The sequence below is a fragment of the Pelophylax lessonae genome (assembly GCF_965119305.1).
Source record: "Pelophylax lessonae genome assembly, chromosome: 1".
Classification (NCBI taxonomy): domain Eukaryota; kingdom Metazoa; phylum Chordata; class Amphibia; order Anura; family Ranidae; genus Pelophylax; species Pelophylax lessonae.
The window spans coordinates 175,949,766-175,976,543 of record NC_138768.1 but is presented as its reverse complement, the minus strand read 5'-3'; the positions used below and the strand labels follow the sequence as shown (position 1 = coordinate 175,976,543).

General features: G+C 42.8%; 1 protein-coding gene across 1 annotated transcript in view; it reads left to right on the top strand.

Moving 5' to 3' along the window:
- The window catches only part of PJA2 (praja ring finger ubiquitin ligase 2), a 94,798-nt gene that overhangs the window by 43,696 nt on the left and 24,324 nt on the right, over window positions 1-26,778 (top strand). Inside the window, exons 3-5 of the mRNA XM_082243445.1 lie at window positions 758-1,796; window positions 8,709-8,885; window positions 26,023-26,208. Of these exons, the coding sequence (XP_082099571.1) occupies window positions 758-1,796; window positions 8,709-8,885; window positions 26,023-26,208 (1,402 nt within the window). The remainder of the gene's footprint in view (window positions 1-757; window positions 1,797-8,708; window positions 8,886-26,022; window positions 26,209-26,778) is intronic.

Below are 26,778 nucleotides of genomic sequence, written 5' to 3'. Positions count from 1 at the left end.
GTACGCACCTTGAAGAATGCCAATGATTAAACTGGACCTTGCCCAAACAAGGTCTGTTGCTTATTAACAGTGCTTCCTCATGCCATACTGCAGCAAAAAATAAAATAAAAAACCAAAAAAAAAAAAAACCTGTAGGTTAAAAAGTTAATATATTTAATTGGAAGAAGCTGGATGTCACTTTTTTTTTTTTTTTCTGTGGAGTAAAAAGCATTAAGTGTGGGAATAAAGTAAATAAACAGGCCTTGCATTATTTGTGCAAGTTCTGCTTTGTTTGGGATGTTTTAGCTTAAGGCTCGGTTCACACTACGTCGCTCCGACTTAGGGGGTGACCTGTGAAGTCGCGTGCGGCGCGACTTGCATGGACTTCATAAAATGAATGTCTATGCAAGTCGCTCCAGGTCGCCCCGAAGTAGTACAGGATCCTTTTTCTAAGTCGGAGCGACTTGTGTCGCTCCTATTAGAACCGGTCCTGTACTACACTATGGGACACGACGGTGCGTGACTTGTCAGGCTGACCAAGTCGCCTGACAAGTCGTACCAGTGTAAATGGAGACTTCGAGATTTAGCACAGATTTGCCCGAAGAATATCTGAATAATATATATGTTAGTCTTCTGTTAGAAATATTTAATTGTTCCAAAGTAATGTATAATATTTGAATCTATTGTATTGCATTTTTAAAACATTATTGCTGTTAACTGTGTGCTTTTAGCAGGTGTTCCCAATTTAATATATAAAAAAATGTTTTTTTTTTTTTAGCTTCCAGTGAAAGCCATGATTCATCACTTTCCAGCCTGTGTAGTGCTTTGTCTGCTGATTTGCAAGAAGAGAGCAAAAGACTGAATACGAATGATGGTTTTTCTCTATTTACTGACTCTGGGGAACATGCTTTGCCCCCCTTGTCAATGTCAGAACATGTTGGGGGCTGTCAGAAATTAAATAATAGTGACTATGAGGAAAGCTCCAAAACTTTCATGCATGCTCCAGTGGAGCACCCACACCACCCTCATCAAAATGGTGTCTGTTTTGTTACTATAGACTCTTTTGAGCCAGACAGCAGTGATGGAGAAGAAAATGTTAGTCTTTATGAAGATGTTTCTTTAAAAACGGAGGCAGATGGAAACCCACATCTCATCAGCAATACAATATATGGACTCCAAAAAAGTTCTCCCAATGAAAGTCTTTCAGAATTCTCCACCGTAAATCACACGTGTGCACAGGACAGTTTATCTCAGGGAAGTATCACATCCTTATCCCAATATTCGACCCTAGACCTATACACGGCACCATCGAGTTTTTCTGCTAGCTCTGTATCAGAGGATGAAGCTACGGCTATTGGAAGTGTAGACCTTTATGAATCCCAGCAAAGCAAAAGTAAAATGGACTTAATAGGGAAATATAGCCTTGGAATATGTAATGAAAACCATACAGGCGTTGCTAAAACTGACCCAACAAATGAGCCCGTTGTCCGACCTAAAATTAGAAAAACATATCCCACAGTTTCTGGAAAGGACCCACTAATAACTGATGAGAATGGAAAAGAAGCCAGGAGCTCTAGAAGGGAAAAGCGGGAATTGCATGCCAATGTACAAAAATCTAGCAAAGCTGAAAACGTTAACACCACAAAGGAAAAGGAGCCTGGCTCTGTGTGTGTGGAGGGAGCACAAAAGAAAATAAAGGGAGCTAGCAAGGATATTTTAACTCCACCAGACAATAAACCATTGGTGGATGACACATTTTGGGATGATTTTGAAGTCTATGGTTTGAAAATGATGGACTCTGCAAAAGATGAAGACAGGTAAGATGCTTGTTCTTTTCTTGAGAAATGAAATGACAATCTTGCATTTAACTGCACGTGTTTTGCTCATTAAAAGCTAAAGCTGCAGCTTCACTTTAACCTCTTGGCGCTGGCCTCACGCAAAAATGCAGGTTCTCAGCGGGCCTTGGCACTGAGCGGCCTTATATTTGCGTGTGTTAGTGCAAATACAGCTGTGCTGAGAGCGCATCTCCTGCCACAGTTACTGACGGCTAATGAAAAGCTCCCGATTGCTGCATGCGATTTCCAATCATGTGACAGCCAACCACAGTGGTCACATGATCATAAACCCTGCCCTGCCTCCTGACATCTTAAGCCCCCTAAAGGGCTGGGAGGCGCCGGCTTAAAGAGATTCGAATATAACTAAAGGCAAAACCTTGTCCTATTACCATTATCAGTGAAAGTAAAATAAAATCCCTTGTTTTGGGTTGTCCCCTGAAAATTAATAGAGGGGGAAATTTTGAAACGGGGACAATATTTCTGGGGACCTGAGGGTCCCCAAGAGATTCTCTTTGCAGAGATTTCCTTTCACTTCCTGTTTGGGTATGGAACAGGAAGTGGAGGTAAATCGCTCCAACAGAAAAAAGATGAGGAAAAAAAATAAACCTTACAGGAGTTTTAGCCCTCCCTTACCCTATCCAAAATTTAAAAAAAAAAAAAATTTCCCTATAGTTCTACTTTAATAACTACCGTCAGTTTCCTATATTTGCCCTTTCTCTGCTACCTCGCCACTCTATAATCCCACAGGAGCAAAGCCACGTGTTGGCTTCAAATTTGTCTGCTCCAGGGCTGTGCGTCTTTTGGGCTGTGGGTTGCATGTGGCCCATGGGACCGTTTTTTCACATGGTCCTGGCGAAGTCCCAATCTGGAATTTTGAACACTCCAATAATGTCCGTGGGCTGTAGACTGTTCCACAGGATCTAGGACATGATGCAACAGGGTGCTGGAATGCTCTTTATGCTCACACTCTCTCCCCTTTAACTATGCCAGCTTTTGTGGGCAGTGCAATCTTCCTTGACAGAGATGGTATAGTTTTGGGCCCCATGTCATTGGGGTGCAAGAGCATAGCAGTAACCACTAGACACCAAAAGAATGTAGATTATTTTTGCTTCCACTGAACCAGTGTAGAATTTTATTTTTATTCCCACTGGTGTGGGCGGTGTGGTTACCATCCCTTGTTTTGGGTTGTGCATTTCCAACACAAAGTATATATGCACTTTTAGTGCAGCTTTTTTGAAAGCCCCCAGCCACCCTTTTTCTAATACCTGCCTGTCCCCCAGTCCAGTAAGAGCCCAGTTGTGCAACCTCCTCATTGCCACACAGCCTCTTGTCTTGTCAACCCTTGTCAGAATCTTCCCCATTTAACTAATGCATGTATATTGCAATCTCCATTTAAAACCTATGGATAAATTGTATTTTACTTGATACAAAGTCCCCATAGGCTTGAAAGGAGATTGCAGAGTATATACACAGGCCCAGCGGGAATTTATTCTGACAAGCAGCAGTCTGAAGCAGAGGAAGCCACAAAACTGAGGTCTCACTGGATCAGTGAGGGCGAGAAGGGCTTTTCAAAAGTAGGTATAACTGTGCTCTCTGCTGCAAGAAATCTAAAATAAAGCGTAACTTTACCCACAATTTGATAAGGCATGATGTTCTTTAGCAAGGGATGTGTTTTCCACGTTAAGATTTTATACTACCTAAATTGCTATAAATTGCCTCCAGCATTGCTCCTGGTTTCTCTTTGTTGGAGGCTGGCATTTTGTTGAAACCCACAGCAGTCACTTTCTTATTGAAAGCTCTCATCCTCTCCTTAGTCTTAAAAACTATGTCAATTTTTTCAATTAAAATATGTACATTTCCTGCCTTGATTGTATGTCTTGGCTCAGCTAGAGAGGGAGGCTGCAGTAGCTGACAGTGCTGAAGTTCACAGGCTGCCTACCCAGAGGGAGAAAGGAGGGAATATCAGGGAGATAAGAGCCAATATTATCCCCCTACGTTTTAACTATTTTGTTTCTTACTGGCAGCAGAGTTTTGTCTCTCCTGCTTTATTTTCTCTCTTCCCTACTGGTCTTTCTTAGGCACAGTCTATTATTTGTGGTGTCCACCCCCCCAGTAAATCTTCAGCTATATTTTTAGCGGGACTGCAACATTGCAGCGGACAGATCGGACCCCTAACTGACATTTTTGACACTTTTTGCGGACCAGTGACATTAATACAGTAATCAGTGCTAAATATTATGCAATTACTGTATAAATGACACTGGCAGGGAGGGGGTTAACACTGGGGGTTATCAAAGGGTTAACTGTGCTTACTGGGGGGTGGGAGGGCTCTGTGACAGGCACAGAGAGATCAGGGTTTCAGCTTAGCTGAAACTCCTGATCTCTTTCTGCCTGTGTGACAGGAGACTCACCTACTTTGTTTACATAAGCAGACGGGTCTTCTGTCAGTTTCTTTGACGATTACGGGAGGCCATCGACCATCGTCGGCGCTCATTCCACAGCCGGAGCGTGGCTCTGGTGGCACGCGCGCTGACAAGACTGCGTACACGAAATCACGTAGATCTATGTGATTTTGCGCAGTGGAGCTGCCCTGCCACAGTATATCTGCATGGGGCATTTGGCAAGCAGGTAAAGCTGTTGTAAAATGTATTTTTGGTTCTCTTTTTTTTAAAATGACTATGGTATACTTGCCTGCTCTGTGCAGTGGTTCTGCACAGAGTGGCCCGAACCTCCTCTTCTGACGTCCATCGCCAGCACTCTAGACTCCTCCTCCTCCTGTGTGCTCCACCATAGCAATCAGCTTGCTATGGGGGTGCACATGCAGGCTCACTTCTGAGTCAGGCTGTGTGCACACACAAACAGCTCAGCTCCGCTCCCCACTCCCTCTTCACAGGCTTTGACTGACACAGCAGGAGCCAATGGCTGGCACTGCTGCCAAGCCTTCTGTGAAAAGAGAGAGAGGGGGGAAGAGCTGCTAAAGACAGGCACAGCGCTGGATTGGGAGACAGCTCAGGGAGGACTGGAGGGAGCAGTACAGAGTACAATATTGTGTGTTAGTAAATTAACTAAACAGGGGTTTCCCCATCACTGTGGCAAAACATGCAACTTTATTAAAAGTTTGAAACTAAAGATGTCTGTCTGAAGCTAACAATCAGACACAGCCTAACCCAAGTTGATGCAATTAAGAACATTGGTGGTCATAAAATGAATGGAACAGTACTACTTTGTTTGCCAGCATTTCTCCAGTGTGGTTCTGTCAGCCATAGAATAAATGGAGCTCCCCATTTATTCAGGAAAGCGCTACTAGGTGCTGAAAAAAATGTAGAAGGGTTTCCACCATCTGCACAATGCACCTCACTCCTCTGGCACAAATTTTAGGCTTTATTCACTCTTCCTATTAATGTGCTATTTTGTAGAATTGTAATAGAAATATAAAATTTTACCTGGTAGAAATCTGGGTGCTGCCATTAGTGTTTTCCTTCCGCAAATGCTTTTTGACTGTCTACTGTGCAAATACTTTGGTTGCAATATTCATCAGCGCCCTTGCAGTCCATTAAGCTTTGCAAGCTCTGTGCCATGGTGGCAAACAGGACATGTAGTTTGTTCATTTTCAGAGATCCCCATGAATGAATGTGTAGCGGCTGTGTGGGTACCAATTCTGAAATGTGACTGCGTATACGGGGAGTGAAACTCACAGGGAGGGGACATCGGGGGAGGGGATTGGAACATATTAATCCTGAATGTGGGTATAATGTGTAACCTGTTCCAAAGGTGATCTTAATTCCTGACCCAGAGCAAGTATGCAACTCAAAGTAAAAAGAGAAAAGCCTAAGGTTCTTTGCTTATTTTCTCTGGATCAATGTATGAAAGTATTAAAGCACAAGGCCAGCTTGACAGCCACATAACTGCCATTGTTCGGAAGAGAGGCACCTTTTTTTTTGTTTCTTTTTATGGGAAGCTTCCTTTAAAAAAAAAGTGCCTTGCGAAAGTATTCGCCCCCCTTGAACTTTGCGACCTTTTGCCACATTTCAGGCTTCAAACATAAAGATATAAAACTGTAATTTTTTGTGAAGAATCAACAAGTGGGATGCAATCATGAAGTGGAACGAAATTTATTGGATATATCAAACTTTGTTAACAAATAAAAAACTGAAAAATTGGGCATGCAAAATTATTCAGCCCCTTTTACTTTCAGTGCAGCAAACACTCTCCAGAAGTTCAGTGAGGATCTCTGAATGATCCAATGTTGACCTAAATGACTAATGATGATAAAAAGAATCCAACTGTGTGTAATCAAGTCTCCGTATAAATGCACCTGCACTGTGATAGTCTCAGAGGTCCGTTTAAAGGGCAGAAAGCATCATGAAGAACAAGGAACACACCAGGCAGGTCCGAGATACTGTTGTGGAGAAGTTTAAAGCCGGATTTGGATACAAAAAGATTTCCCAAGCTTTAAACATCCCAAGGAGCACTGTGCAAGCGATAATATTGAAATGGAAGGAGTATCAGACCACTGCAAATCTATGAAGACCTGGTCGTCCCTCTAAACTTTCAGCTCATACAAGAAGACTGGTCAGAGATGCAGCCAAAGAGGCCCATGATCACTCTGGATGAACTGCAGAGATCTACAGCTGAGGTGGGAGACTCTGTCCATAGGACAACAGTCGTATACTGCACAAATCTGGCCTTTATGGAAGAGTGGCAAGATATCCATAAAAAGTGCCGTTTAAAGTTTGCCGAACTTTTTGGCAACAATGCAAAACGTTATGTTTGGCGTAAAAGCAACACAGCTCATCACCCTGAACACACCATCCCCACTGTCAAACATAGTGGTGGCTGCATCATGGTTTGGGCCTGCTTTTCTTCAGCAGGGACAGGGAAGATGGTTAAAATTGATGGGAAGGTGGATGAAGCCAAATACAGGACCATTCTGGAAGAAACCCTGATGGAGTCTGCAAAAGACCTGAGACTGGGACAGAGATTTGTCTTCCAACAAGACAATTATCCAAAACCTAAAGCAAAATCTACAATGGAATGGTTCACAAATAACATATCCAGGTGTTAGAATGGCCAAGTCAAAGTCCAGACCTGAATCCAATCGAGGATCTGTGGAAAGAACTGAAAACTGCTGTTCACAAATGCTCTCCATCCAACCGCACTGAGCTCAAGCTGTTTTGCGAGGAGGAATGGGCAAAAATTTCAGTCTCTCGATGTGCAAAACTGATAGAGACATACCCACTAGCGACTTACAGCTCTAATCGCAGCAAAAGGTGGTGCTACAAAGTATTAACTTAAGGGGGCTGAATAATTTTGCACGCCCAATTTTTCAATTTTTTTAACCACTTTACAACCGGAGGATTTTGCTGTCTTCCGTCCAGGCCACTTTTTGCGATTCGGCGCTGTGCGACTTCAACTGACAATTGCGCGGTCGTGCGACGCCGTACCCAAACGAAATTTACGTCCTTTTTCTCCCACAAACAGAGCTTTCTTTTGGTGGTATTTGATCACCTGTGCGATTTTTACTTTTTGCGCTATAAACAAAAAAAGAGCGTTTATTTTGAAAAAATAACAATATTTTTCACATTTTTTTATATGAAATTCCCCCCAAAAAAGATGTAAAAACCAATTTTTTTAAAAGTTTTTGGCCAATTTGTTTTATGCTACATATGTTTGGTAAAAAAAATCGCAATAAGCGTATTTTGATTGGTTTGCGCAAAAGTTATTGCGTTTACTAACAAAGGGAAAGATTTCTGTCATTTTTGGTGTTTTTTTTTTTAACGCGTAATGGTGGCGATCTGCGATTTTTTTTTTTTTGCGGGACTGCGACATTGCGGCGGACAGACCGGACCCCTGACTGACATTTTTGACACTTTTGGGGGTACCAGTGACATTACTGCAGTAATCAGTGCTATATATATGCACTGTTACTGTAAAAATGACACTGGCAGGGAAGGGGTTAATTTTATTGGAGAGGGAGGGGTTAATGTATGCCTGGTGCTTACTGACGTGTAGGGGGGGAGGTGACTATGTGATTCATGGACAGATCGGATGTCCAGCTATGCTGAACAGTCCGATCTGTCACTCCCTGTCACTATGGAGATCCGCCCGCTGTGTTTACACACAGCGGGCGGATCTCCAGACTCGATCCCCGACGATCGGGTAAGAGCAGCGGCGATCGCCGCTGCTCCTCCCCTGGCCCGACTCCCGCTGTGAATGAAAACAGCGGGAGCGAGCCTCCGGCGGCGCGCAAGCGCCGCCCAGAAGGGGAGGAGTCCAGTCACGTTAATACTACGTGACTGGACGGGAACGAGCCACTCTGCCGCAGTACTATTACCGTGAGCGGTAGTAGAGTGGTTAAATTTAGTTTGAAATATCCAATAAATTTTGTTCCACTTCATGGTTGTGTCCCACTTGTTGATACTTCACAAAAAAGTATTTTTATATCTTTATGTTTGAAGCCTGAAATGTGGCAAGAGGTCGCAAAGTTCAAGGGGGCCGAATACTTTCGCAAGGCACTGTATATAAAGTAGTTCTCATGTTTGACCATTTTAATGCTTCTGCATGCAGTGTGGAAACAGGCTGTTATTACCTGTTGCATGTAAAAACTCATAAACTAACATTAGGCACAAAAAAAGAATGTAGTAAAATGTTTTTTCCGGCTACCTTCAGTATGAGGATGACCACATTTTACATACACACAAAATTGACCCGATTCAGGGGGAAAATGCTCTCTTCAGGGAAGACAGTAATTTGTCTAAAGTAATAGTAGGAGGAAATTGTCTATTTGAAACCTACCAAAGTCTTAACAAAACCTACTGTAATAAGGTTCCAGAATGCATCTTCTGGGTTTGTATTTTCATATTTACTTTACTTTTTTTGTACTGCCTTTTGCAGCTCTGAGTGCAGTGATGGGGAATGGTCTACCTGTTTACCCTCCTATTTCTCTGGTGATAAAGATCATTCCTCTAGTGATGAAAGCTGGGAGACTTTGCCTGGAAAAGAAGAGCATGATGTACAGAGTAATAGCAGCAGCTTGGAAGAAGAGAATTCTGACTTTTGCTTCCAGGTTGAGTAAGTGTTTTTTACTTTTTTACCACTACTACTGCAGATATTTATTAATCTTATTGTAATTTCCCGGCCGCCCTGTTTATCCACTGGAATACCTCCAAAAATTGCAGTGTAATTCAGCCATACACTGGCTTAAAGTGGAATTTTTGCCATGATTAGTGTGTTAAATATCTTTACGTTTTGGTATTATTCATTTACTGACCAGCTGATTCTCTAGCTCAGTTTAGACTTTCTAAGCTACACAATCACCAGCCTTCTGTTCTTCAGCTGAATTTGCCAGCTGTCATTCACTTCCTAAAACTGCTGTCAGTCTTTCTTAGACAGTCATGCCTTGTATTCCCCTTCCCTCCTAGTCTTTACCAGACTGTACATGAACACATGCACATACGCCCTGTCACACGCACACCTATTTAGATGTGTGTGTTTGTAAACACATAAAATAACTCCCTGGGACAAAAGCCATATGCATCCTGTTGCTATGGAAATGATGCCGCCGGAAAGCAGACGTCCAGTGTCATTTCTGCAAGATATTAGTGGCCCAGCGTCCTATATTCCAGTGACGTCCCACCAGGTATTTACGTCACTTCTGAAAATGACATAAATACGCCCAGAAGCCACGAATAGCGACGAAAGCTGTTTTAGTAAAATTAAGATACTAAGGTACGAAGGAACTTTTTTAAACATCTGAAGAATGCTGTCCTAGTAACAATAGTGATTATGTTGGATTAATGCTTTTTTTTGGAGGAATGCATTTTCTTCCACTTTAGTATTCGGACCTAGATGACGCCTGCTTTCCCATAATCCTAATCGCACGCATTACCAAGCTGCAGGCAAACGCGTTGCCTTTTTGCAAATCTGCAGGTGCCATTGATTCTTAATGGCACCTTCAAGCATCGGAAAACACAGCATAAATGTATGTTCACATCTGTGTGGTTCTGTGCTGTGTGTTTAACTGCTTGCCCGCTGCATATATACTGCGACAGGCTGGCTAGGCTGCACGAATCGGCGTATGGATACGTCGGTTCGCAGAAGCGGTGCTGGGGGGCGAGTTGATTGCCGCCAGGCACCCGCCATTGCTCCACCGCTGAGAGAGAACATTGGTCAGCTGTTGTAAATACAGCAGACCATTGTTCTCTGAAATGATCAGAGCGCCTGTAATCCTCCTCTATAGGAACACAGGTCTCTGTGGTCATTTCACAAGTCCCTCCCCCATACAGTTAGAAAACACTCCCCTAGGTTCACACTTAACCCTTTGATCACCACTGTGTTAACCCCTTCCCTTCCAGTGTCATTATTACAGTAATGGTGCATATTTCTCTATCATTCATTAACGGACGCAGCTCTCTCCGTATCAGTAGGGTTATACTGCCCTTTACAGGAGTAGGACATTACGCCTATGGGCAGTCCCGGAGGGTACACCCTCTCTCTTTCTGCATAGGATGTCAGTTTTGTATCAAAGCAGTGTCAGAAAGTAACACCCACTCAAAATAGAGGGGTGTGTACTGCGTCCAATTAACTTAAGAGAAAAGGATTTTACGGTAAGTCAAAAATCCAGTTTTCTCTAGCGTTCCATTGACGGACGCAGTTCTCTCTGATCCATATCAGTAGGGACGTCCCAAAGCAGTGCTATAAAATGAGGGGTGGGAACAGCAGAAAAGAACAACTCCCCAGGGCTAAACATAGCCAACCAGGCAACATAGGACTCAGCAGAACAAAAGAGGAGACCCACATGAAACAAACAGTAAACACCCTCAAGGAAGGCCAAAAGCCCTCCAGACAGCAGCCAGCAAAAAAAAAAAAAAAAAAAACTTTGCCGCCAGAAGAGGCATCTGCAGATGCAAGCACATCCACCTTATAAAACGTGGCAAAGGTGTGAATAGACTACCAGGTAGCCGTCTTGCAACCTGGAGCACAGATGCCTACAAGGCGAAAAGCCCAGGAAGCACTAGACGCCCCAGTAGAACGCCCTGAAACAGGGAAAGGTAGGACCTGACGCTTAATTGAATAAACCTGCACCACCGTCTGTCCGATCCATCCGGGAATAGATGCAGCAGACGCGGGCAGTCCCGTTCACTGGCCATCCATAAGTACAGAGAGCGAGCTTGACTTACGAAAAAAACTAGGTAGTCGCCAAGTATACCTTGAGTGCCTGCACTCCAAAAAGAGTAAGCAATGCACATTCCGTAGAATGTGAGGGCTCAGGACATAAGATGGGAATACAATGCAAGTAAACACCAGGAACCACCGTCGGAGGGATGGACAGATCCAGACGAAGTACCACTTGGCCCCATAGGCATAGCCAGAACTTTTTTCTGCTTAGTGTCCTACTCCTGTAGGGGGCAGTATAACCCTACTGATCGGGATCAGAGAGAACTGCGTCCGTCATTGAACTTAAGGGAAAAGGATTTTACGGTAAGTCAAAAATCCATTTTTTTTTTAGCACGGATTACTGTAGTAATGACACTGGTCCCCTCAAAAGTGTCAAAAATGTCAGGGGTCCGATCTGTCCGCCGTAATGACGGCATCCAGCTAAAAATCGCAGATCGCCGCCATTCCTAGTAAAAATAAAAAATTAAAAATGACAAATCATTCCTCTTGTTTGTAGACGCGATAACTTTTGCGCAAACCAATCAAAATATGCTTATTGCGTTTTTTTTTTTGGGGAATGTTATATAGCAGAATGTGGAAAATATTTTTTCTCTATCGTCCATTGACAGACGCGGCGCTTATGCTTCTTAACCATTGGGTTATGCGCCATCTACAGTAGTACTTGGTAGTGAAAAAAATGTACTTACACGGCTACAGGGGCTGTCCCTTCCAGCATAACACCCACACACTCTGCCACAAGCCAGTTTCTTGCTGCCTAGTGAAGGAGTAGGACCTAGGTTTCCTTCTGGGACTTCGGTCTCAGTTTTTTATTCTTTTAAGAATATTTCTGTGTGTTTTTCTTTACTCCCAATCGCTAGCTAGTGTCAGGAAGATCCTCCTGGTGAACTAAAAGCGACAGCCGACTGAGGTTTCAAACTGGATAGTATAGATCCTTACGGTCTCCCAGTCTGGCCTACAAGCATGAGCAGGTTATAGTCACGCACTAGGCCTCGCCACGGCAGTGTCCCTGTGGATGGGGACAAGCCTGCGAGTGGATGTCTCGCCGGGACGCATCAACCTGAAACGCCCTGAGTCGCAGCGTACCCCTCAGCTGGCAGCACTCCCACCCAGGGTGGCAGGGTGTCTATTCGGAGCAGAGTCCACCTGGTCCATGGTATGGTGGGTAAACTGAGCCCCCATGTCCCTAGCGGCCTCGGGGGTGGGGGGGGGGGGGTGTGGGCCCACTCCTGGGGACAGTAGGACACCTGCTTCCTAAAAGATCCCCCCTGGCCTATCAGGATTCTGCTCCTGCCCTCCTTGCTCCCGTTCTGGGGGCGCTGTATGTTGGCGCCTGTCACCCTGGGGCGGGGGGTGTGCAATGTTACCTTTATCCTGTGGGGTCTTTTTGGTAGATCCCTGGTGTGGCCTCATGTCTGGATCCTGACCGCATGGCTGTGTTTTCGGCCACCATCTTAAGTGTGGGCATCAGCTCCCTGTGTGAGATGCAGCAGCCATCTTCCCTGGGCTTCCTATACTTTTGCATTGGCACCATTTTTGTTTAGTCTGGAGCTACACAGGCAGTTCGGCCTCTTGTGATTGATGCAATTTCCTGTGAGACACTTCCTGTACTCAGCTCTCCATGCTGCAGACGCTGCTGGTGGTACAGTATTAAGGGGCCTTTCGGGCATTCCCTGCACACTCTGCTACCTGCCATTAGCTTAAGGGTAACTCTGGTTGTATTACGGTCGGCGTGGACCGCGATCGTGATTTAAAGGGAAAGTGCATATTTTTACTGAAACATTGCAATGGAGTTCCAAGCGGTTAATTCTCCTTCTGATCCCCTCAGTACGCCTACCTGTGCATCTGGTTCGCAGTCCATGATGTCTGTCTTCAGCTTTGGAAAATTTTGGCATCAAAGGTGGACTTTGTAATGGAACAAGTCACTAGCAAAAAACGGCCTCTGCTTTCTCTGTCCTCTGATTCAGTCTGATATGGTCACCACAGACAACCCCCCCTGAGGGATCCCTGTCCTCGCTGTTGGATGGCGAGGTGGATATGGCCTCCTCAGCTGCAGCACGGGAACGAGCTATGGTGGAAGCACTGATTTTTTTTCAGTGCGGGAAACTTTAAAATTGACTGATGAGCCCACACAGTCAGGAACGCAGGTAGTTTTTTGGCTCCCGCAAAGTCCAGAAATCGGTTCAGGTGTTTCCTTGTCCCAAGGATTGTCCCAAGCGGAGCACTTTCAATTTGTGGCATTTCCCTTTGGTCTCGCCTCCGCTCCCAGAGTCTTCACCAAGGTTTTGGCCCCAGTGTTGGCGTTGCTGCGCAAACGAGGGATCACGATCTTGGGATACCTGGACGATCTTCTGCTGAGAGCGCACTCTCAACCAGCCTTGTTGGGTGACCTGGAATTCACGGTTCAGACCCTTCAGGAGTTCAGGTGGACCATCAACTTCAAGAAATCTGCACTGACCCTGTCAGTGCGTCTGGATTACCTAGGACTTACTCTGGACTACTCCTTGGCAAGGGTCTTTCTTCCCGCGGACAAACTTCAGAAGTTGCAGGGAGAACTCCGCTTGCTGAGGGACAACAATCTCTCCTCTACGGACATGCATGAGAGCCTTGGGTCTGATGGTGTCGACTTTCGAGGCGGTCCCATTCGCTCAGTTTCAATCCAGGCCTCTGCAGAAAAATTCTTGTCAATTGGAACAAGGATCCACGGTCCTTAGCCAGACAGACAGACATATTAGAGACATTTCTCTGCTTTTGTTCTCTCAGAAGGTTGCTATTTTGGTAGCTATTACTTCTGCACCCAGAGTGTCTGAATTGGCGGCACTTTCCTTTTCGTTCACCCTATTTGGTCGTCCACAGAAATAAAGTGGGTCTCAGACCTAATCCGTCTTTTCTTCCTAAGGTGGTGTCTGATTTCCATTTGAATGAAGAGATTGTTTTGCCTTCACTCTGTCCTCCAGCCGACACATCCCTAGGAACTTTCATTACACTATCTGGATGTGGTTCGGGCGATCAGGGTTTACCTGTCGGTCATGGGAGTCATTTTCAGAAAATCGGATTCTCTTCTTGTCCTTACTGAGGGATCTTGTAAGGGTTTGGCTGCATCTGCTGCGACTTTTAGATTGTAAGCTCTAACGAGCAGGGCCTTCTGATTCCTTTTGGTCCAAATTGTAGTGTAACTGTAATGTCTGCTTTCATTTTGTTAAGCGCTGCGCAAACTGTTGGCGCTATTTAAATCCTGTATAATAATAATAATATATCCAGATGGATTAGGCAGACGGTCAGGCTTATTCATTGATGGGTCAGGTTCCTCCTTTCCCTGTAAAAGTGCTTTCTACTAGGGCGCTAAGTGCCTCTTGGGCTTTTCACCGTCAGGCCTGTTACTCAAGTATGTGTAAGGTGGCGACCTGGTCGTCCGTGCATACGTTTTACGAAATTCTACATGGTAGATTTATTGGCATTTTTTTTTTTCCTCTTTCAGGGGTTAATTTTTTGTTTTTGGGTAAGCTCCTATTGTTCCTGGTTGAGCTTGTTACCCAGTTGGCCACGTTTTAGCCTTTTTGGAAATACGTTAACTGTTTTTTGGTTGCGTTCTTCCCACCCCTTATGCCTTACACTGCTTTGGGACGTCCCAATGGTTAAGAAGCATAAGAGCTGCGTCTGTCAATGAGAGAACTGGATTTTTGTAAGAACTTACCGTAAAATCCTTTTGTCTGAAGTCCATTGACAGACGCAGCACCCGCCCCTCTGTTTTGGGGATGGATTGTGTCAGAACTGGCTTGTGGCAGATTGTGTGTGGGGGGTTATGCTGGAAGGGACAGCCCCTGTAGGCATGTCAGTGAATTTCATTCACTACTGTAGATGGTGCATAACCCAATGGTTAAGAAGCATAAGAGCTGGCAATGGACTTCAGAGAAAAGTATTTTACGGTAAGTTCTTACAAAAATCCATTTTTTCAGAATAGTGTTTTTTTTTTTTTTTTTATAGCGCAAAAAATAAAAATCGCACAGGTAATCAAAAACCACCAAAAGAAAGCTCTTTTTGTGGAAAAAAAATACATTTTCAGTACAGCGTCGCATAACCGTGCAATTGTTAAGGTAACGCATTGCCGAATCGCAAAAAAGGGCCTGGTCATTAAGGGGGCAATTCCTTCCAGTCCAGAAGTGGTTAAGAAAGGGTCGGAGACTTTCTTTCGCACAGGTAAAGCTGCCTATTCAAATGAATGCGCTGCTGTGCCATGCATATGTGCCCCAAAAGATGTGAACGTAGACTTATGCCTTCACCAGCATGAATACATACTTGTACAGGCCTGCTTTTTAGGCTACATTCACACAGACATTTGTATCTAAGAGCAGCTAAATTCCAGTAATCTGCACTCTAAAAAGTTGAAACATTTCCTGCAGTTGTGGTTTGTAAATGCGATTAGGTGCACCAGCGTTTTTCAGACTTTTTATTGTTTTTTTGCCCCAGTGCACTATTCTTGGCTGGATGTTCTATGTGGGTAGTTTTCTGAACAAAGAGAGTGCTGTGCAATTGTAATGGAGTACAGAACAAAGCTTGTTTTTAACATTGTGAGCCTGCTTGGGAGAAGAAAAACTATTGAGTTCGAGGCAGAAAGAGAGGCAAATGAAGCGACGATGAGACATCCCCCTAGCATCCCAGAGTCTAACTAGGGGGCAATTTGCCCTAAAGAGAAGGAATACCAAGATTTCTGAAAGAAAAATAGGAAGTGCATAAACTGATCGCAGCTGCTGGTCAGATGTTCATTTTATGCAGTGACTTACAGAAAAGTCAACCTGCATGTGACCTCATACATTTTTGGGTAGATCCAGTAGCTGGGTGTATGTAAGATTTATTTGGAGGGTTGGTGAGATGGCCCGGCCTTTTAACAGAATGCCTCTTTTTATATCTGAGTGGGGTAACATGGCTTTCCCCCTCCCAAACTAGGAAACAAACATTTACATTCAAAATGAGAGGAAAATGGAGGTACAATAAATTAAGATAACTTTGAATTTTAAAGAGAGATGCATTTGGAAATGTGCTTTTATTGAGATTTGCTAAGGTGCACTGAAATTTCCTGTATGAGTAATATGACTGATTATGTTTCTTTTATTATTGTTGTAAAGGAAAAGTTATTAACTTGACTATCTAGGTGGGTTTGACTGATTGCTTAGTAGCTCTACTGAAAAGGATATTTGTTTTTGAATGAGTAAATAATCTTTTGAGAGAATGTTTTAGTCCCGGGTCATTATTGCTGAATGTTCCTGTAGTAGAGGTACTCTTATTGCATTGATGTGATTCTGCAAATTTATTTATTGGTTTCAAAATGGCCTCATAACTTAGTAATGTCCTAAATCATCACTTCCTACTTAAACCATACTGTGGTACAGTAGATTTTGACCTATTATTTTATTTGGCAACAATCATAGGCAGGCAGGTATTTCTCCAAGAACGGTATTTCACATGTGGTTCATTGCTCCATCACTTTGCTTCACAAATGAGTTACAGCGGATCTTCACTGCATCTGAGTACTACAAACCAAAAACTATTTTTTAATTCATTTTAACCAGTTCTGGACTGGAAAGATTTCCCCCCTTAATGGCCAGGCCATTTTTTTTTAAATTCGGCACTGCGTTAATTTAACAGACAATTGCGCAGTCGTGTGACGCTGTACCTAAATAAATTGTCCTTTTTTTTTTTTTTCCCCACAAATAGAGCTTTCGTTTGATGGTATTTGATCACCTCTGCGATTTTTCTTTTTCATGGCGGCGGTTCCCCATCCGGGGAGGGTGTGTGACCACTGCAGGAGCAATTGTAGCGCCCCCCAGCGTTCATACAGACATAGACGCTGTATGTTTATCTATGCTTTTTCATTACCCCATCCTTGGCCGGATGGTTTTGATCTGTATTTAATCAACCCAAAATGCAATCCTCTACAAGGATAAAGTTCTACATTTCTTGCTTTTTTTGTTTTGCTCCTGCATACGTTCATGCCACCTTCCTCGTTAGTTCTATGCTGTTGGCAATAAGCCCCTCTACAAAATTACAGTACTATACAGAATGTTATTATTGGCTCCCGATGAAGCTATTTTAGTGAAACATGTCGAGCATTATGATTGTATAATCTACTGATCTTTTGAATACAACATCACATCAATTGATCTTGATGGACGGCAGCTTCATCTCCTGTCACCCTTCATGAGATCCCCTTGATGTGATGTATTTTTCAAAAATTTATAAAGAAAACTGTACAACTGTTTATTCTGTATACTACATATCATCTAATGTATCCATATTTTGATCAATTTATGTTTCATGTTTTGATGGTTTTTAATCATTTAATAATACAATTGTTATTTTTAAACCAATTCTGGTGCCTTTAAAGTCCTTGCCTGTCCAATCCATTTCTTTCAAGAAACCAAGTAAATCTGATATACTTTCCTATCCTATCCTATCCTATCCTATACTAGCAGCATAAGGATTAAAAAAAAATCAATGTTAATTGGGAGAGTTAAGTTCTACTTAACTGATTGCCGCCCACGCTGTAACCGAAAGATCGCTGCAGCCGGGCTTCCAATGCCAGAAGGGCATCCATGGATGTCCTCCCGTGATCGCGCTGCTTGCGCGCCCCCTACGATCACCGAAATGTATTTATTTATTTTTTTTGGACTCGGCTGATCACAGATCCGGGTAGAGGACCAATCACAGCGGCCCTTTACCACATGGTCAGCTGATCACATGATGTAAACACAAGCCAGTTATCTGCTTTTCTCTCCTCGCGCTCACACGGAGAGCCAGTAATCTGCTTGTGTTGGAGGACATGTGTACTGATTATCAGAGTCCTGATTATCAGTGCTGCCAATCGGTACCTCCTCAGTGCAGCCTCATCAGCACTCATCGGGCAGTCCCATCAGCGTACATTAGTGAAGGAGAAAAATTACCTATTTGCAAAATTTTATAACAAACTATGAAAAATGTTTTTTTTTATTTCATTTGTTTAGCAACAAATAGAAAACCCAGTGGTGATTAAATACCACCAAAAGAAAGCTCTATTTGTGTGAGAAAAAAAAAAAAAAAAAGATAAACATTTTAATTTGGGTACAGCGTTACATGACTGCTCATTCAAAGTGTGACAGAGCTGAAAATTGGCCTGGGCAGGAAGGAGGTAAAAGTGCCAAGTAGGCAAGTAGTTAAAGGATCAAGCTTGCTTTAAAACTTTTACAACAAATGGAGAAAAAAAACAACTTTCCTGTGCCTACTGCTGAAAACAATTACTTAAGGGGTGTAATTTTGCCCTATATACAAAGCATTGGTAAAATTTCTTAAGTGAATTTAAAGGAAAAAGCTGTGATACATACCACCAGGACACAATATAGATGGGGACATAAAGTTGTACAAAATGGTTGCATACAGTTTTTACTTCGCAGAATGTTGAGTTAAGCTGGGGCTAGAGACGGGAATGCTGATGTGTGGGTAGGGAACAAAGCTGAGTACTCGTTCATAGGGTGCTGGGGCCGCACATCCTTGTCAGCACATTCTGCCATCTAGGCAGGACATAGAGGGCAGCTTGAAAGGTAAGCACAATTTTACAGAATAGCGTAATTCATATTTTTGTACCAAGGAAGCTGTAAAGCTTATATATATATATATATATATATATATATATATATATATATATATATATATATATATATATATATATATATATATATATATATAAATATTTTTTTTTTTTTTTTTTTGCAAATGTGAGCGAGTCCATGTAATACAGGATTTCACCTCAAAAAATTTAAGGCATGGAGAGATGTCCATGCTTTAGGGATGCTTTGCTTCATGGAATTGAAATCAAAAGTTTAGATTTGCCTCAAAGTAGCTGTTTTTTGTGTGTAGTGTGCTTTTTCTTTTTTTTTTTTTTCTTTTCATATTAAGAAGAGATACTTTAACTAAAGGTTGAAGATTTACAGCAATAAGCAGATATACTCTAGACCATAGTTTGTAGGTGAGCGGGCATTGCTGCCAGATGTACAAAATTGTATACCTGGTTGTGAGCAGTACGTTTTATATATTTTTTTACCGCTTCCAGTGTTGTGTCTCCACCTCTTCCCTCTGTTGTGCATTGATGCCCCAATATCATATGTGTGCTTTGTGAATGGCACAACAGAGAAAGGGGGTGGAGGTATAAAATCACTATTCGTGCCAATCGTACGCAGCAGGAAGCCAGAAGTGCGCGGCTTCCTATCGCAAATATCAGAAATGCTCAGCATAGCTTAAGTGGTTGAAAATTTAAAATAAAACTTAAAACTAGCATTGTCTGGAGTTGGACTTTAACCACTTGCCTACTGTGCACTTAAACACCCTTCCCATCCAGGCCAATTTTCAGCTTTCAGTGCTATCACACTTTGACTGACAATTGCGCGGTCATGCTACACTGTACCCATATGAAATTTTTATCATTTTTTTCACACAAATAGAGCTTTCTTTTGGTGGTATGTAATCATCTCTGGGTTTATTTTTTACAAAAAAAAAGAATAAAGACAGAAAAGTTTGGAAAAAAAAAAGTGCCCATAGTGCTGCCAGTCAGTGCTCATCAGTGCCTAGATGAGCAGGCACTGACTGGCAGCACTATGGGCACTGATTGTGGGCATTGATGGGGGGCACTGAGGCGGGCACTGATGGGGGGCAATGTGTGTATGTTTTTTTACCTTTAGTAATCAGGGCACTGGTGATCAGTGCCCTGATTACACTGCTGTGTGTCCCCGGCGGCTGACGGCTCCCCCTCCTTCCTCACACGCAGGCTCTGTGTGAGGAAGGAGCGCCGGCGATGAGAGATGATCTCATATGTTTACATATGAGATCATCTCTCATTGGACGGCTTGATCACGTGGTGAATGGCCGCTGTGATTGGGTGATCCAAGGGACACGGCCGACACAGATTCTCCCCGATGCGCGCTTGCGGGAGCGCGCGGGGAGAGTCTTTCTGGGAGGCCGTTTAAAAACGGCCTCCCGAAAATTCAAGTCCGCGCTGCAGCCGTATATAGGCTGTAGCGCGGATGTGAGGAAGTTAATAAGGGCCTGGAAGTCTTCAGCTGTATGAAAAGATTAATTATGCTGAATTGATTTCACCTTGAGCAGATTTGAAAAGTGTGTGTGTGTGTGTGTGTACCATTTTATCAGTTGTAAAATGTGTGTGTATGTATTTGTATATGAAGTTACAGATTTGTATTTATCTGGTCACTATCAAATGTAATAAACACAGAATGGTGGAATGAAGCAGAAACAGGGAGATGCATGCACTGCATTTTTTTCTCCAACTAGTAAGAACAGTCATTGGTACAGTAGTGGCATTACAAAAAACTCATGCAACGAACAGTCACAAGTACAATGCCTTAGATTTACCTTGCAGATGTACAGCTATGAGGCTGTAGGCACCAGAAGTGCACTGCTATATTTTTTTTCTTTCCCAGGAAGGAAGGCAAGGTGCATCCAATCCTGGACCTCAAAGTGCTGAACTGCTTTATGTGGGTGCAGAAGTTCAGGATGGAGTCCATTTGAACGGTGGTAGCATCCCTGCATCAGGGGGATTTTTCTTGCCTCTATCGACATCAAGGATGCTTACCTTCACATTCCAATATGTGCCGGTCACCAGCGCTTCCTCTGCTTTGCCGTGGGAGAGGAGCATGATCAGTTTGTGGCATTACCCTTTGGTCTCACCTCTGCTCCTAGGGTCTTCACAAAAGGGTTAGCCCTGGTGTTAGCATTGTTACACCAACAGGGGATCGCAGTACTGGGCTAATTGGGACGACCTCCTTCTGTGAGCGGAGTCTCCTACTTCTCTGGTGGAAAATCTGGAAATCACCATACGAACTCTGAGGGAGTTCGGATGGATTCTGAATTTTCAGAAGTCTGCTCTAGTTCCGCCCACAAACTCCAGAAATTGCAGGCTGCAATTCATCTCCTGCTGTCCAGCAGTTGGTCATCCCCCTGGACTTGCATGCGGGTGCTGTGCCTGATGGTGTCTAACTTCGGGGCGGTTCCGTTTGCACAGTTCTATACGAGGTCCCTGTAAAGGGAGATTCGGGTCATATGGGACAAGACTCTGCAGTCTCTGGACAATCGGATCCGGCTGAGCCAGGGATCAAAGGACTCCCTAATATGCTGGGCAAATCCTTCTTACCCTATTATTGGACAGTGGTCACCAAGGATGCCAGCCTGTCCGGCTGGGGAGGCGTACTCGGCAGAAATTCTGCTCAGGTACTCTGGAGGAGTCAAGACTACCGATTTAATGTCTTGGAATGTCTTGGAACTCCTAGCAATCAGACTGTCTGGACCATTGGACGGATCATCTTCTGGGATGTCCAGTGCGCATTCAATCAGACAATGCCAAGGCCATGGCTTATGTCAATCACCGGGGGCACAAGAAGTGTCCTGGCGGCTCTGGAGGTAGTGGTCATTCTAAGGTGGGCAGAACAGGTCCTTCCAGTCCTCCGCCATGTACACATTCCTGGGTTGGAAAACTGGCAGGCTGATCTGTCGGCAGGCATTAGACCAAGGGGAGTGGTCCCTTCATCCGGAGGTGTTTCATCAGCTGTCTCTCCAGTGGGACGTCCCTCAGGTGGATCTGTTGATGTCTCGGCTCAACAGAAAGGTGAAGGGGCTTGTGGCTCGGTCACGGGATCCTCTGGCGGAAGCCGCAGACGTGCTGGTGGCCCAGTGGGGAAAGTATCGTCTGATTTACGCCTTCCTTCCTCTCAAGCTCCTGTGAAGACTTCTACTCAGGATCGAGGCAGAAGGGATTTTGGTCATCTTGGTGGCTCCGGACAGGCCTCGCCAGGCTTGGTACACCGATCTGGTGCAGCTGGTTGCTGATGTTCCTTAGAGGCTTCCTCTCAAGGAGGATCTGCTGTCTCAAGCAGGATCTGCTGTCCCATGGACCAATCTTCCATCCTGCTTTACAGTTGCTGGCTTTGAACGGCAGGTGCTGATGGATAGGGATTTGTCTGCGTCGAAGATTCCAGAGTCGTTAAAAGCTAGGAAATCTACTTCTAAGAAGATCTACCATCGTATGTGGAAGACGTTCATTGCATGGTTTGAATCTCCTTGGGGTTCATCCTCGCTCTTTCTTGGTGGCTCGGATCTTGGCCTTTCTTCAACTGGCCTTGAGTACGATCAAGAGTCAGGTGTCTGTAAGAATATTTAATAATAAATATCGCGCTCGTACTTTATTATGTCAGAAATTTATACTGCTCTGAATATAACAGTGTCTATTTATGGTTAATAAGCAAAGAACTATGTGAAAGGAGAATCTTCACCTATTGCCACAAATCAATATGTTGTGAATTCTTTTTAATTGATTCATTTCTTTTTAAAAGCATATACCGATCTTAGTGAGTACAGTCTACAGTATGGAATATATATAAAATATTTATTCTCAAGACATGTAATCACAATATATGATCAAACAGGAAGTGACACAAAAAGATAACTCTTACATAAAATACTAACTTCAAACAATCAATGCAATGTGATGTTTGTTTCAGTTTCACTTTCATTATTGAACTAAAGTGAAAGTCAAACGAAAGCAAGATTACCATTTTTCCAGGTATAGTATAAACCATATAAACAGACCATATGAACAGACCACAATTGTCTGCGCAATGCATAGCCGAAAGTCACTTCACTGCAGATGAGTGAGAATAAGCCATGCAAAACGGAAGACTTAAAATTGCAAATAATGCACTGAATCTGATATTAATAAAAATGTATAAAAACAAAAATCAGCTTTTTAGAGAAAAATCTACCATGGTTTATACGGCTGGGATTGTAATCTTATTACCCTTAAATATGCAATATAAAACATATAAGGAAGGAATAAACAATATTGAATAAAATCAAATACAGCAAGGCATATTTACCACACTTAAGATGGCCGCTAGCTTCAAATGGTCATTACCAGAGTCCTAAGATGGGTGCCTTTCTTAAGATGGTGGTGAGTGAGGGAGGAGTTTCGTTTTGGCGTCCCTCAAAGTTTCAGATGAATGATGGAGTATGTCTGGATGAGTCTATAGATGGACGTAGTAGCGTGTGTGATGTAAGTGTAAGGTGTGTTGTCAGTAGTGTAATGTAATGTGTGTCCTCTCTCATATCTGGGCTGTTCTTTTATATGGTATGAACAAAGGGCTATAAAAATTACCATAAGTTAAACCCAGAGGGATGAAACCTTATCCCCATTGGTCGGGATATTCTATACCTTAACTGGTGAGATCATAGACACACCTCTCCTGATAATTAACCCATGTTTGATAATAAAATTAAAGGATGATTTCTCTGTATTTAAGAGTAATCATAAAAGCACAACATACAACTTTGTCCATACTCCCAGTACATACATAAATGTCCATCTGTATCTCCATCATTCACCTTGGCAAGTAATGCCATTTCAATAATTATATTTTTAATACAATATAATATTTCTATATGGGAATATCTCTAAAATATCCCAAAACTGCATTTGGTATTTCGTCTATAGAGGGCAGTATCACATTGTTCATTAAATTTTGTTTTAACATACGTCACAACATACAATGGCCTACTATTAAAAGTGACCTTATTGACCTGTTGGCTAGTGAAAAGCCATTACTTATTTGATCATGCCATAGGCTGTCAGACATCTCGTCTGGTTTGTAGAATTTACAACACCTTGAACACTTAAACACAAACTTCTCTAAAATGAGGTAATTAGTGACGAGATGCATATGTTCTTACACTTAATAATAATGTATTCTAAGTAAGATTACTACTGTAAGAATATAAACCCAAAATGGGATATAACATTCCCAAAAATATATGTATATGCCTTACATAATATAATGACATAATTATGGTTAATATCTTCTCACATATAATAATGTATCTATAAAAACTTATATAGTTCATCTTTAAATGTCTGCTAGAGTACACTGGGGTATTGTCCATTGTTAAATAATTTACAGACAGAGTGGCACTACCATTATGTCTTATCTAAAGAGGTGTCTACGTAAATCTTATTTACAATCTTAAAAGAAATACAAAGACCTCTGTTGAAACTCTATCCTCTCTTGTAAACTTGTAAGAGACATTTTGTTTAACAAGTACATATGAACTCTCCTTCACCTTAAAAACAAGATGGAAACTGCACCATTAAGAATCGTATATGCATAATATGGAATATACATGGCTTTTTAAATCCCATTTTTTTTTTACCTATTTAATTAATCAATCACCCCAATAATCCCGACATGTCTGCCTTAGCGGCCTTTCAACAGCCCTTGGCCACACACTCCCTGGTGCGTACTTTTCTTCAGGGAGTTAGGCACTTGGCCCCTCCAGTGCAGTCTCAGTTGCCACCTTAGGACCTCAATTTTCCTTCAGAAGCCTACTTTTGAGACTCTTCAGGAGATTCCCCTGCTTATGCTGTCCCAGAAGGTGGCCTTTTTGGTGGCTATAACTTCTGCGCGCAGGGTGTTGGAATTGGCAGCGTTATCCTGTTGTTCACCTTACTTGGTTCTTCGTCCCTATCCATTGTTCCTTCCAAAGGTTGTCCCTGATTTTCGTTTGAATGAAGACATTGCATTGCCTTCCCTGTGCTCCGGGCCAAAACATCTGAAGGAAATTGCTTTGCATGCCTTGAATGTGGTCCGGGCGATTAGGGTGTACCTGGCAGGTACAGAGTCTTTTAGGAAGTCAGACTATTTTGTGCTTACGAATGGGCCTCGGAAAGGTTTTTTCGCTTCCTCTGCGACCATTTCCATATGGATCAGATGAACGGTGATTCAGGCCTATTCCAAGGGTCAGGGTCCTACTTTACCTGTCAAGGCACACTCTACTCGGGCGCTCAGTGACTCCTGGGCCTTCCGTCATCAGGTGTCAGTTTGCAAGGCGGCCACCTGGTCTTCCGTGCACACTTTCACAAATTTCTATAATGTGGATGTGTTTGCATCTGTGGATGCTTTCTTTGGCCGCAAGATTTTGCAGGCTGCGGTTTTGAGGACCTTTTTCTCTTTAAAGGTGTATTGTGTGGTGTGTTTTTTTTTTTTTTTGTTTTTTTTTGTTTTTTTTTTCTTAGGTGAGGTCCAGTTGTTTTGGTTGAGCGCCTGTTTACCTGGTTGGCTATAGTTAGCCTTGGGAATTTCTTTTTCGCTGTTCATGTTTACCTGCTTTGGGAAGTCCCAATGGTTAAGAAGATCGGGCGCTGTGTCCGTCAATGAACAAAAGGGAAAATGGGATTTTTGACTTACCGTAAAATCCATTTCTCTGATGTACCCACCCCTCTGTAGTTGTAATTCTTCTGACACTGCTTGTAACAAAACAAAGTACCTATACAGAGAGAGGGAGTTTACCCCCTGGGACTGCCCATAGGTATTGCCAGACTTTTATTCTGCCTAGTGTCCTACTTCTGTAGGGTGCAGTATAACCCAAAGGTTTTATAATCCTGTTCATATTTACGGTCTATTAAAATTCATGTTTCTAGTATTTATTTTTTTCCGATTAAGAGTTACATATTGGGTTGGCAGAAAATTCCTGCTGCTGGAATCACTGGTTGCGAATAGTTTCGGTCAGGATGGTGTTTACCAAGCAATTATAGGCTGACTGGCGCTGCAGCTGTTCACATCGATCTGCACTTTGGCTGTCCCCTACAGTTAGGGACAGATGATCGCCCTGGACACAGAGATACTTAAGACTGTTTAATTCCTAACCACAGGTAACCAACCGCTGGATGTGCATGTACAGTTGCCACTCCTGTCTGCCTTTCATTGCTTTGTACGGGCTTCCAAGTCGCAGCTGTTCGCAGCCATCTGTGGTTCCAACTGCAGGAATCCAATGACAGCCTTAATGGCAAGTGTGAATGATGCTTAAAATTGGTGTGTTTGTCTAGATTAAGTTGTTCTTTTTACTTTACGTACACAAATACAGTATTTTTTTCATATGGATACATCCAGTAATGTTACAATTCTTGTCATTGTGCAATACACTTTTTTTTTTTTTTTTTTTCTTGCCATAGGGAACAAACCTCTTTAGAAGATGGTGAAATTCCTTGGTTACACTATCACGAGGACATCGAGAGCAGCACAGATGAAGAAAATGAAATTGGAAACAATTATTTACCACCAGGATTTTTTATTTTAGATGGCAATAATAATTTAGAAGATGATTCAAGTATGAGTGAAGATTTGGAAGTTGAATGGAGGTAAAGCTTTACTATTTTCCTACTTAATAATAATAATAATAATAATAATAATATTATTATATTCATTATAGGCTTCTGAATCTGTCTAACCTAACCTTCATGTAGTTTTATTACAGACTGATGTATAAGTTATAGATGGCGGAGGCAAGAAGTTTGTTAAATCTATAGGCATACCAAATTAGCTGTGGCACACTTTGCTAAGCAACTCGAACACCCCCACAGTTACTGCATCTGCTCTGTAAAATATAAGGGCAGACGTATTTCAGTTTATTAGCTGCTGTCCTGCTGCTGATCTCATAACTAAGATTTAAGAAAGAACGGTTTTTGGTTTTCCGGCCTCACAAAGTGTAAATTGAAGTGCAGTCCCTGAGACAGTGCTGTATCTTGGCCTAGGCCAAGAAGGCCCAGGTCTAGGGCGGCACTTTGCAGGGGGGCAGCAAAAAAGCTGCACCCCACAAAAAAAAAAAAAAAAAAAAAAAGCTTCCTCCTGGCTCCCGCACGAAAAGGGTCTCCGTTGGCTTGGGCTACACTTTTAGTATAGTGCCAGTCTTATGGAGCGAATTGGGCTGG